The sequence below is a fragment of the Schistocerca cancellata genome, chromosome 10 (assembly GCF_023864275.1).
Source record: "Schistocerca cancellata isolate TAMUIC-IGC-003103 chromosome 10, iqSchCanc2.1, whole genome shotgun sequence".
In the NCBI taxonomy this organism is placed as follows: Eukaryota; Metazoa; Arthropoda; class Insecta; order Orthoptera; family Acrididae; genus Schistocerca; species Schistocerca cancellata.
The window spans coordinates 25,499,646-25,513,385 of record NC_064635.1 but is presented as its reverse complement, the minus strand read 5'-3'; the positions used below and the strand labels follow the sequence as shown (position 1 = coordinate 25,513,385).

Below are 13,740 nucleotides of genomic sequence, written 5' to 3'. Positions count from 1 at the left end.
GGTATCCCACAGGGTTCTGTGTTAAATGTCACACTCTTCCTCATAGCCATCAATGGGCTTGTAACCTCTGTTGGACCTGTGGTTACATTGGCATTGTACATTGGCAATTTTTGCATCTGGTGCAGCTCCCACTCGGTAGCACCTGCTGAGCGCTGGCCCCAAGGCGCCATCCGACGGGCCTCTGCATGGGCCATCTCCCATGGCTTCCAGTTTACTCCCTCCAAAACGCGGGTTATGCATTTTTGTCGTCGACCCACAGTCCAACCTGATCCAGAACTTTATTTAGGTGACCAGCTCCTCGATGTTGTAGCATGGTCCAATTTCGTGGGCCGTATTTTTGATAAATAGCTGATGTAGCTGCCCCATATTCACCACTTAGAGACTACATGCATGTGGAAGCGTAATGATATTCACCTCCTGGCCCACACATCTTGGGGTGCAGAATGTACTGCTCTTCTCCATCTTTACCAAGCTCTGATCTTGTCCAGACTAGATTTGGGTAGTCAAATTTATGGCTCACAGCTCCCTCTTCTTTGAATTATCTGACTATTGGTGTCTTTCACTCTAGTCCCATTCACTGTCTCCTCACAGAAGCAGGTATTCCCCCTCTACAAATATTGTGGAGCCAACTCTTGGTTTATTACACAATCACCATTCACCAATTCTCTGACCGTCCCATGTACCCTGTCCTCTTTGTGAACAGGGGATGTCTCCCTCCTAACTGCCCATGGATAGGATTGCCAGTTGGAATGCATCTCACTTGCCTCTATCGAGATCTCCATCTCCACTCACTGGAATGAGCCCCATGTATTTCTTCCCACACGCCCCCTAGGATGGTGCCTAGACCATGGATTAGGACTGACCTATTCCAGGGCGTAAGGTCTCTGTTGCCCCTATGGTTTTCTGGCATCTTATACGTGCCATCGTTGCAGCATTCCAGGGCATCAGCATCTTCTACACTGATGGTTCTAAGACAAGATATAAGGAGAGGTGGGATATGCTTTCACATTTCCCACTGGCTTAGAACACCATTTATTGCCAGGATCATGTAGAATGTTCACAGCAGAGTTTGTAGCCATTCACAGAGCCCTCCATTTTGTTTTTCGGGCCTCCCTCGCCAGTGTTTTAATTTGTACCAACTCAATGAGCAGCCTACAGGCTATCGACCAATGCTACTTTCATCACCCTTTGCTCTCTGCTGTCCATGACCTTGTCTCTGCCCTTGGCCATGCCACCTGCTCCATTGTCTTTCTCTGGGTTGCAAGTCATGTGGGCATCCCAGGGAATGAACTGGCTGACCGTTTGGCTAGAGAAGCAGATACTTACCCTCCATTCCCTTTCATGATTCCATCTGTGGGTACGCAGATCTCTGTCAAATCTCTCTTTGCCCTAAAGTGGAATGACACCTGGTGCGCTACTGCTCACAGTAATAAACTCCCCACAATCAAGGGGTCTACTGCAGTTCAGCACTCTTCCTTCCACTCCTCTCAGAAGGAGTCCACTGTTTTTTGGTCATACCAGGCTCACCCATTGTTTCCTCATGCGTAATGAACCACCCCCACAATGTGATTGTGGAGACAGACTGACGTTATCCCTCATATTGGTGGAATGTTCCCTGCATTTGGCCCTTCTTGCTAACAAGGGAACCTCCCCATCGCACCCCCCTCAGATTTGGTTATAAGTTGGCACAGTGGATAGGCCTTGAAAAACTGAACACAGATCAATCGAGAAAACAGGAAGAAGTTGTGTGGAACTATGAAAAAAATAAGCAAAATATACGTACTGAGTAGTCCATGGCAAGATAGGCAACTTCAACGACAGTATGAGCTCAGGAGTGCCATGGTCCCATGGTTAGCGTGAGCAGCTGCGAAGCGAGAGGTCCTTAGTTCAAATCTTCCCTCGAGAGAAAAGTTTAATTTTTTATTTTCAGACAATTATTATCTGACAAACTCTTATGTTTTCATCACTTTTTGGGAGTGATTATCACATACACAAGAAAACCTAAATCAGGCAAGGTAGAAGAATCTTTTTACCCATTCGCCAAGTGTGCAAGCTAGGTGGGTCGACAATATATTCCTGTCGTGATGCACATGCCGTCACCAGTGTCGTATAGAATATATCAGACGTGTTTTCCTGTGGAGGAATCGGTTGACCTATGACCTTGCGATCAAATGTTTTCGGTTCCCATTGGAGAGGCACGTCCTTTCGTCTACTAATCGCACGGTTTTGTGGTTCGGTCGCAAAACACAGACACTAAACTTATTACGGTGAACAGAGACGTCAATGAACGAACGGACAGATCGTAACTTCGTGAAAATAAAAAAATTAAAATTTTCACTCGAGGGAAGACTTGAACCAAGGACCCCTCGTTCCGCAGCTGCTCACTCTAACCACGGGATCACGGCTCTCCTGTGCTCACATGGTCCTCAATGTTGCCTATCTTGCCCATGGACTACTCAGTTTGTATATTTTGCATATTTTTTTCATAGTTCCACACAACTTCTTCCTGTTTTCTTGATTGATCTGTGTTCAGTTTTTCAAGGCCTATCCACTGTGCCAACTTATAACTAAATCTGAGGGGGTTGTGATGGGGAGGTTCCCTTGTAAGTATAGTCTTCCAGGTTCCTTAATTTTCATACTAGCAGACAACTCACAGATGGCTGAACTGGTCCCCAGTTTACTCCATGAAAGTGATTTTTATTTCCAGATTTAAGGTTTTGCTTCACTCCTGGAGTAGGGGCAGGGTGGTTGTGGTTGGGACCTTTCTTCATGTCTCCTCGATCTGGGACCCCTTGGCCACTCCCCCATGGAAAGAGTGCTCTTTTTTGTCCAGTATTTAGATGTGGTCTCTCCTTTTATGCCTTTTGCTGTGTATGTTTTAACTTCATTACTTTATAATTTGACTCCCCTGACTGGATCTGTCCACCTTTAGCGGACCCTCTTTCACCTGAGAGTAACTTGGGAATCGCGGGACTGATGACATCGCCGTTTGATCCCATAAACCTTCTCAATTAATCAGTCAATCAATCCAACCTTCGATTGTCTCCCATCTCCTCAGACAGCTGTTGACTCAACCGCATCATCCGTTACCAGTTCTGCACTCCGTGGTTGTGTCTTGTCACCATCTGTTGATAGATCACGAAAGCTCAACTGCACTGTATTGGCATTGTCTGCTGTCACCTCACTGCTATATGGAGCAGCTGTTGCTATCTGCTTTGGGATTGCTTCCCCTAGAAGACACAGTTCTTTGTTTACTGCAGCCTTCGAAGGGAATACTCCTTCATCAAAGATGACATCTCTTCTCAAAATGATTTTTCCTTGTCTAAGACTCCCCAGATTTTTCCTTGTCTAAGGCTCCCCAGATGATCCTGCTTCTAGTCCAAGATAAACACATTCTTCTGATCATTTCGTAAGATTGTCAAATGTCAGTGTCGTCGTCCAGGTCTGCAGCCAATCACTTTGAGCATTTTCAAGTCTTTTTTAATAAGTTATTTCTGGCTTCAAGACTTCATATGGGATTTTTCCCAAAGTGATCTTGTTGGGCATCTATTTCGCATATAGTAGGCCGACATCAGAACTTCTCCCAAAACGTTGTTGGGGAAACCACCTTGGAATAGTAGACACCTCACAATGGATATAAGCATTTTATTTAGGCACTCTGCATTTCCATTGGATGGGAGAGAGTAAACTGTGCTTTTCCAGTATAATATGCCCTCTTCCTTGTACAATTGTTCAGATTTGCTTTTGATGTACTCAGTCCCATTGTCCAATTGGAAACTTTGTAGTTTTCTCCCTGCCTCACTCTCTGTACATCCCTTAAACTCCACAAATGCATCACTTTTCTACTTTAGCACTTTCACTCCCGAAATCTTGAGTGATCATCGAGTAAGTAGCATAATAATGTGCTCCACCTAAGGAGATCAGATTAGTATACCCCACATTGCTTTGTACCAGTTCTAGAACATTTTCATTAGTAGTTTGGCTTGGTGTGAAACGCTGTCTTTCATTTTTCCTTGCATACACACTTCGCATTTTTCTGTATACTTAGTGGCTCCACATACTTTGGGTAAAGCTTCTCTGTGTCCAAGTCTTTGGTGCCACAAAATTTCTGCCCATCTGGCTGTTGCTTCATTTACCCTTTGTTGCTGTGTTTTGTCATTGTGGACCATCGCTTTATTGTTATTCACTTTACAGTATTCACAGTGCAGTATGTAGACATCACTTCCTGATGATCTTCCTCTCAACACTTCCTTCTCACCAACAGACACATTAACATCACTGTTTTTCAATGTAATGCACATTCTTTTCTTGTCCACTTGTTTAACAGACAAGAAGTTCCCATCCAGTTCTTCCTCCAGAAGCACTTCTGTTGGTTGGATTGACCTAACCCCACATTACTTTTCTGCTTTCATGACAACAGTTCCGTTACCAGTTGCTTTAGTAACTTTCCTATCAGCCAGTTTCAATTCTCCAAAGTTGCTCATCTCCAAGTTCTGTAGTATCTCTTGGTGACTAGTCATATGATGTGATGCTCCTAAATCCAGAACCCACACCTTTCCATCAGCACCTCCTCCACTTTTGGTCACTATCATAGCTTCAATTTCATCATCTTCCTTTGCACTTGCACTTGAGTCTTCACTGTTTGGGTAATTCTTAGCACTGTTGAGCTTACACCCACTTGTCCTGTATGTTGATTGCTCGGAAACATTCTGCTTGCTTGGTGCACCCACTCCTTGGTTTCCATGGAAATGTGGGCACTTCTTGGCAGTGTGATCTGCTTCACCACAGTGGTTTTGTTTGTGATGTTTATAGTGGCTCCAGCGAAACTTATGTTCTTTATGACCTCCACTTTGTGCTGCATCTGCTTTGGCTTCTTCTTGGCTCTTAGTAGACTTCAAATCTGGTTCCAGGTGCTTCTCTTCTAATTCTAGTCTGTTGATGACTAGGTCTGTGCTCAATCTGCCTTCATCTCTTTCTAAACTTCTAATGAGGTATTCATACTTCTCCAGATGCAGTCCTAGAAGTATGCAGCGTGCAACTGTTTTTCCATTAAATGTAAAGCCCTCCTGCTTCACTAATTTATTGGCAACTGGTATTCTTCGTTACATAGTCATCCATAGTCATATCTGTTATAACGTCAAGTTTAACACATATATTTCAGAACGACACAACACATATAAGTCACAGAGTAAGTTGACAAGCGTGACATGTGTACACGTTAGCATTCGAATGAGCACTGAGTCCCAGTCTAGCGGCCGCTGCTCGGCTGGCCGCTTAGGTGGCGCACCTGCTGCATGGCTGGCAGACAGCGCCGCACATAGAGGACGCGAGTAATTGCGCGGCGGCGCTTTGAATGATCGGCGAGTCACAACACTTTTCCCCCCTTTGAAATTGTTGCACTGGTCTTGATGGAGGTGTCCTGGAGATGGCTAACATCCGTAAGCGTTGTGTGACTCGCCATAAAGTCTTGACGAGGAGGCTTCCCGTACGGACGGAAGTGGCCCCAATGATGATAACGGGTCGAGATGAAAGGAGATGTAGGGGTCGAATCTGCTGGGGCCCCATGCACCAATCTGCCCATTGCGGCAAGTCCAGTTGATATGACAGGAGACATGGGCGATGTGTCGGCGTCTGTTGGAGGAGGACCCGAGTAGATTTGCTCTGACAGAGGATGGTCATCCGGTTCCTGCATGAAATGGTAAGATGCCAGAAACTGGAGAAGCGCATCATCAGCAGCAGAAGAAGTCAGAAGTTTCCGCATCTGAGCCTTAAATGTGCGGACCAGTTGTTCAGCCTCACCGTTGGATTGTGGATGGAACGGCGGGGCTGTGACATGCATAATGCCGTGATGAGCACAAAAATCCGCAAATTCGGAAGAGGCAAATTGCGGACCATTATCAGTAACAAGAGCAGAGGGGAGGCCTTCCAAAGAAAAAATGCGGGCGAGAGCACTGGTGGTTGCCACGGTGGAAGGCAACGTGCAACGGACAATGAAAGGAAAGTTAGAGTAGGCGTCAATTACGAGGAGCCAATAAGTACCTAAAAAGGGTCCCACAAAGTCAGCAGGAATTCACTCCCAGGGCTTCTCAGGCGAAGGCCACGGTGACAAAGATGACTTCGGAGCAGCGGCCTGTGACGCACAAAGGCTGCAGGCAGCGACCATGTGTGCTATTTCAGGGTCAGAACCCGTAGCAGCCGCCAGCGTGTCCCCAGTGATGGGGAATCCGTCCACAACCCGCTGCTCGGCAACATCCAAGTGGAAACACAAAAGTTCGTCCCTATCGAATGCCTGATCAGAACCCATGGGAAGGCGAGACAGAGCATCAGCATTTGCATGTTGAGCCATTGGCCAGAAATGAATTTCATAATTGAAACGAGACAAGTAAAGAGCCCAACGCTGGAGGCGGTGTGCAGCCTTGTCGGGAAGTGACGTTGATGGATGAAACAAGGAAACAAGTGGTTTGTGATCCATAACAAGATGAAATTTTGAGCCATAGAGAAAAACACCAAACTTATGAAGAGCATAAATAATGGCCAAAGCTTCTTTCTCAATTTGAGAATACTTTTGTTGGGCATCCATGAGCGTTTTGGAGGCATAAGCAATGGGTTGTTCCGAACCGTCAGAAAAATGGTGCGCAAGGACTGCACCGACCCCGTATTGAGAGGCGTCTGTGGCAAGAACAAGATGTCGGCCAGGTCGATAAGTAGCCAGGCACGGCGCCTGTTTCAGCATAGTCTTCAATTTCTGGAAAGCCGCTTCGCATGACGCGGACCAGTGAAAAGGTACGTTTTTATGCAACAGGCGATGCAACGGCTGAGCCACCGAAGCCGCAGACGGTAAAAACTTGTAATAGTATGCTATTTTCCCCAAGAAGGCCTGCAGTTCCTTAACAGATATAGGGCGAGGAAGGGCATCGATCACAGCGACAGTTTGCTGAAGCGGATGAATACCATCCTGAGAGAGTTGAAACCCCAAGTACATGATAGATGCCTGAAAAAATTGTGATTTCTGAAGATTACACTTAAGACCGGCAGTCTGTAAGACATGAAAAAGTGTGCGGAGATTTTGAAGATGTTCTTCAGTGGTGGAGCCAGTGACAACAATGTCGTCCATGTAATTGATACACCCAGGGACAGGGAGCAATAATTGTTCCAAGAATCACTGAAAGAGAGCAGGGGCGCTAGCAACCCCGAATGGCAAGCGGGGGGTATTGATAGAGGCCGAAAGGCATGTTAAGGACCAGAAACTGCCGGGAAGCAGCGTCGAGAGGAAGTTGATGATAAGCTTCTGACAGGTCAATTTTAGAAAAATACTGGCCTCCAGCAAGTTTAGTGAACAGTTCTTCAGGACGGGGCATAGGGTAAGTGTCGATGAGGCATTGAGCATTTACAGTGGCTTTGAAATCACCACAGAGATGAATATCACCATTTGGCTTAGCAACGACAACTACAGGAGAGGACCACTCACTGGAAGTGACAGGAAGCAAGACCCCTGAAGTAGTGAGACGATCCAACTCCCATTTTACCCGATCATGAAGGGCCACAGGAATGGGCCGAGCCCGAAAAAACTTAGGCCGAGCAGTGGGTTTGAGCGTGATATGAGCTTCAAAGTCGTTTGCATGGCCTAACCCAGGAGAAAAAAGGGACGAAAATGTCGTCGACAAGGAATCCAGTTGAGCATAAGGAATAGCCTCAGAGACAATATTGACAGAGTCATCTATGGAGAATCCAAAAACGCGAAAGGCATCGAAACCAAAAAGATTTTCTGCGTTGCTCTGGTGGACCACAAATATGGGAACAGTGCGAACGACGGATTTGTATGATACCTCAGCATTAAACTGTCCCAAGAGAGAAATCTTCTGTTTATTGTACGTCCGTAATTGCCGAGTGACAGGTGACAGGAGTGGAGAACCCAACTGAAGATACGTCTGAGAATTAATTATAGTGGCAGCAGAACCGGTATCCACTTGCATGCGAACATCTTGACCAAGGATTTGGACAGTGAGGAATAGCTTCCCTGAAAGGGAAGAAGTGCAATTGACAGACAACACAGAATCAGAATCAGCGTCATGTTCATGAACATCATGTATGCGGTTGGATTTGCAAACGGAAGACACATGACCTTTCTTTTTGCAATTGTGACACACAGCCCAACGTTGGGGACAATCCTCGCGTTAATGTTTCGTAAAACACCGCAGACATGAAGGAAGTTGCCGGGGGTTTTGCTGCAGTTTCTTAGCGGGTTGTTTACGGCTATGCCGAGGCTGCGCGTGGGAGCGCACTGCGGCCACGTCGGCCGGCAGGGACGCGCCGCAAGCGTCGTCAACAGCGCACAGAGGTTGTATTTCCCCGACATCACCCCACGCCTGTATTTGCGCCCCAGCGGCGCGAGAAATTTCAAAAGACTGCGCAATGGAGAGAACTTCATCTAGAGTCGGATTCGCCAACTGAAGGGCACGTTGCCGAACTTCTTTGTTGGGTCCCGACCGGATAATAGCATCCCGTACCATGGAATTGGGATAGGATTCTTTGTGAACGTCAGTAACAAATTGAAACTTTCGATTGAGGCCGTGAAGTTCAGCAGCCCAAGTGCGATAGGATTGATGTGACTGTTTTTGACAATGATAAAAGGCAACACGAGAGGCTACCACATGCGTTTGATTTTGAAAATAGACAGACAGAAGTGAGCACCTTTCAGCAAAGGACAAAGACGCAGGATCCTTCAAAGGAGCCAATTGCGACAACAACCGATACATTTGAGGTGAAATCCAGGAAAGGAACAGAGACTTAGATGGTTGTTCATCCGTGACATGAAATGCCAAAGAAGTGCTGTCGAAGACATTTTTCATAATCAGACCAGTCTTCCACCGTCTCGTCGTTAGGAGGAAAAGGAGGTATAGCCAATGACGAGAAACGCCCCGCATTTGACGCCGCGACGACTTCGCGAATCGCCGCTGTTAGAGGCGTTTGCTGTTCAAGGAGATTTTGCAATAGTTGCTCGACAGTAGCCATGGAACCCTGTGGGTCAACGGTGAAAAGGAAAAATCCACTACCTCGTCGCCAATTGTTATAATGTCAAGTTTAACACATATATTTCAGAACGACACAACACATATAAGTCACAGAGTAAGTTGACAAGCATGACAAGTGTACACGTTAGCGTTCGAATGAGCACTGAGTCCCAGTCTAGCGGCCGCTGCTCGGCTGGCCGCTTAGGTGGCGCAGCTGCTGCATGGCTGGCAGACAGCGCTGCACGTAGAGGACATGCGTAGTTGCACGGCGGCACTTTGAATGATCGGCGAGTCACAACAATATCATCTTCTTTCTTCATGTTTACTAAGTCCCTCATCTTGGATATAGTGTTAAGTAGGTCATTGTTTCAGTGTATTCTTTCCAGTTTCCCCTATGCTTCCTTCACCAGTTACGAAGTGCCAATTGTCTCTAGGTAGTGGTCTCTCCGCATCTAACTGATTGTAACATATTCCAAATACAGGTTCTATGACATCCCATGCTTCACGATATTGTATCAGTGAACAACCATAAACTGACCACGTGAAATAGTTATTGCTGCATTGGCGATCAATCTTCACAGATGGTTCGATCATTCCAAATTGTTTCCTTCGTCATTAGCTAAGCTAGAACATCAGATAAATCGCCTTCACCAGTTCTTGTACCTCAAGTTCTTTATTCATTGAACTCAAAACATACTCACCACACCTGTGCACTGGGCTCATAACCTTTTGTAATTTTTACGTGTACAGCAAGTATTGACGTATGGACGTGGTTGGGCCGATGAATTAACACACACACACACACACACACACACACACACACACACACACACACACACACACACTGTCAGAATGACATTTCTACTCTTGGTTTTGAGGAATATTTGGCTGATGTTTTGCAAATATGTAGCAATTTCTGAGAGTACAGTTTCAATTGGGACGTAACAACACAACTTAAATTGCTGGGAGTGAAACAGTGACATTTATATGCTTCATATATGGCTGTTATTCTCCGAATAGGTAACAATTTGCATAGGTGTGGTTAGGCTGGGATACAAGAGCGCAACTCGAATTGCCACAAAAAACTGTTTGTAATTATAGGCTGATCTTTAGTTGCGAGTTGGAACTGCAGCATACATGAAAGCAAAAAAATCTGGTTGTGGTGGCAGTGTGATCTGTTGCTTAGCCCAAGGTGTAGGTAGGTTGGAAGGTAACTGATTGGTTGTGAGTTGGTGAAGCACATAAATGTGAAAGCGGAACACGTGGTTTTGTTGACAGATGTATCTGCAGCATTCCCTGAGATCTAGGTTAGGTTGGGAGGTAACAGTTTGGTTGAAAGTTGGTGAAGCCAACAAATGTGGAAGGAAAAAAATCTGGCTGTGGTGAGAAATTGATGTGTAACCAACCCGAAGTGTAGAGTGGGTCAGAAGGTGACAGTTTGGTTGTGAGATAGCAAAGCCAACAAATGTTTAATGCTAGAACACAAACATTCTTCAATTATCCAATCTTACAAACGTTCATAATTTTTATGACATTAAAAAAAAGTAAGCAAAATTTGGTAACACATTTTATCAATTATTAATTACCACTAATACAGGCCACAGTCTATGATCACAGAAACAATAGTTTTGGACAACAACGACAACATATATTTTGAACAATTAGTGCATAATTGCACTCAATGCTCTTTGCAAAATGCCTTACAACAAACAGCGCAAAACATTGTTGTTATTCTTCTCTTTTTTGACGGACAGATGTGGCAGATAGTTCTCCTTGGGGCAGATGTTGTTCCAACATTTCCACCAATGTTCTCACGATGGTATTCAATTCCAAGGACAGACAGTATAGTGAGCTGCATGTCATTTGATATTCTCGGTATGTGTAGCCTGCTTTGCATCCGTGATGAGAGTAGCTCTTCTCTCAGTCGTATTAGGAAGGATTTCCTCTTTAGGACATTCTACTTTTCACGGGTGGTGTTGTGAACATGGATTACCCACATATTAATACACACAATGTTCAGAATTCCATAAAAGACACACAAAGGCCAGATTTTAGTCTTCCGGCTGCAAGAAATGTTGCGAGACATCAGATCTAATGAGTCAACGCCACCTTCTGTGTCGTCGTGGCAATGAATCATCTTAGCCCAGCTGTTATTTTTAGTTAATATTGTATGTTCCTTTTCTATTGTTTGAAAACTGTGTCCATATTTGGTCCCTTTGAACCCCAGGAAAGAATCCTGTAGCTTAGAATTGAGTGTACATAGAAATGCAGTACTATGTCACCACAAGACACTGGCTTTTTCACACTGTTGATATAGTCCTAAGAGCCTAAAATGCTGATGAATTCTTTATGCCAATATTGTTGTGTGTTCATTCCATGTTACCCAAAATATTTTGTTTGTTATGCAGGTTTATCACATGTGCTTATTGCAATAGAGTAGTTTCCCCTCATTACTCTGAAGTGCCTCCTTTTTTATGTTTATTATTAAGGTGCGTAACATTAAAACTTAAGTTTGTTTGTCCGTACCCCTACTATTAATTGCAAATGGCACGAAATTATGTAAAGGTCCTCTGTGTACATTATTTTCTGTTGTTTAGTGGTCATGATACCACATAAGTGTGTGTATGGACATCATAGTTAATGAGAGTAACTCATTGTACTCCTTTTCAGTGTCTGCAGGACTGGGAGATGCCAGATGGACATGGTAGTTTGCAGGATCCCCAAAACACTGACACAGAGGTAAGTATGTCTTTACTTTTGTATTCCTCTTATGTTTCTGTGGATAATGGCATTGCATAGTTTAGAATAGTAATTTATTTATTCTCCATAGAAAAATACAAGATTTGTTTCAAATTTCGAACACACGTTACAAATCCTGTCATAAATTGCTGGAAACAGTTATAAAAACCTAATCTATCTCAGTTACATATGGATAGTATGTTGAAAAGAAAGGCAGTCTACTCCTCAGAAAGGCATTATTCTATACTATAAAAAACTTATTAGTAAAATACTGCCTTAGAGCTACTTCGCTTTTGGGTACTTTGGAAGTCTGTTAAGCAATTAAGCCTGTGTCGTAGGGACTGTTGTCTGTGCCTTTTGTATGATGCTATGCCATTCTAAAACTTAGTTTAAGATATTGTATTATTGCTTGTATTTTAATATTAGTTGTACAATTTTAACAGTTGGGGTAACTCATCTTTAACTCTCGACCCATCGCACCTTTCTTGTAACATGAGGCATTGCATGGGGTCATGAGAGGTTAAACAGCATCTTATTGCTGTTATATATTTTGGTATTATTTTATAGGATTTAGTTATGTAATAGGTCCATAATGAAATAAATAAGTAATTGTAAATTAATTATTTATTTACACTATGTAAACATTGTCTCTTTGGAACAAGTTTATCATGATATTTATATATTTATGAAAACCAAGCAATTTCTTTAAATCTTACGGTTATTTGAATTCAGTGCAGACATGAAACTATAAGAAATAGAGAGTAACATGAACTGATACAAAATGTATGAACTTTCACACATCTGAGTGGGCCTAGTTTTCATTACGGATACAGCCTGTACATTCTGCTTTGGTACGAGTTGGGCATATATTACCCTTGCAAAAATGACAAATAGATTTTAATTTTCTCTCTGCTCATCTTGGACAGTGAATGCAATGTTTTCTTGTTGGTACGGACTCGTTATCGTCAGGTGGTACATCCTGAACAGTAGGCATGAATCACGTCATACACTGTTTCAACTCACGAGACAAAGTCATTATAGTTCCTCATAATTGCAGTTGAGGGTGACACAGTTCGAATGCCAATGTTTTAAAGAAAATTTTACATTCCACTTTGTGTGCCTGATTGACTGTGTCCAGTATTATGTGAGCATTCAGTGCACCAATGTCCAGAAAAGTAAAGAGCAGCCACAGTGGCCATCAGTGGCAAACTCGTGCAACTGAGTAGCTGCAGATAAGTTGGTCCACTACATCAGTGCCCCCTTTTGTTTTATTGTAAAAGTGTATAATTTCAGGAAGTTTTTTGTGGGCACTATCATCTATGATGCCAGTGTGATGCATTGTTGAAAGAAGTATTAATGTTTTGTTCTTCTTTGGGCAATAAGACAGCAAAGTGATTGCTGGTTGATAGTCAAAAATTGTTGAACATTCTTGCATACTCTTCTGCTTGAATTCACTTGGAATTTCTGGTTTATTTTTTCGAAGCGTACCCACCACTGTCAGTCTGTGATCTCGCAGCAGTTCCTCAGCCAAAGGAACGCTTGTGAACCAATTGTTCATGGTCATATTTTGTCCAGTACCTGATACGGGAGCAATTAGCTGTGAGACAAGTGCGTTGGTCGAAGTGTCTTGATAAATAGGTGCTTCTGGCTGTTTACTAACGTAAATCTCTAATTTTCTGGTGTAAAATGTAACAGCATCTACTAAAGAAAACACCTCAATTCCGTATTTTTCAGGTTTACTGGGCACGTATTGACGAAATCAGCATGATTCTCTGAAATTCTCTAGCATCTCAGCCACTGTTAAGTACTCATTGTTTCTGTAATTTTTCTCACAATTGTTGACAAAGACATTGTATAATGACTTGATCGGTGACAACTTGTCTGTCAGATTTAACTCTTCACATGTGTGAATGTCATAAACTATAACCAAGATTCTAAAGGGTTACTAGTCTCACGTGCTGCACCTTGGGGACCTTGTTGTTCTGAGACA

General features: G+C 43.7%; 1 protein-coding gene across 4 annotated transcripts in view; it reads left to right on the top strand.

Annotated features, from left to right (window-relative positions):
* Window positions 1–13,740, top strand: part of LOC126106582 (zinc finger protein with KRAB and SCAN domains 8-like) — a 117,137-nt gene that overhangs the window by 16,756 nt on the left and 86,641 nt on the right. For all 4 annotated transcript variants that reach the window (XM_049912925.1, XM_049912928.1, XM_049912927.1 and 1 more), the window contains exon 2: window positions 11,682–11,750. In XM_049912925.1, the coding sequence (XP_049768882.1) occupies window positions 11,682–11,750 (69 nt within the window). The remainder of the gene's footprint in view (window positions 1–11,681; window positions 11,751–13,740) is intronic.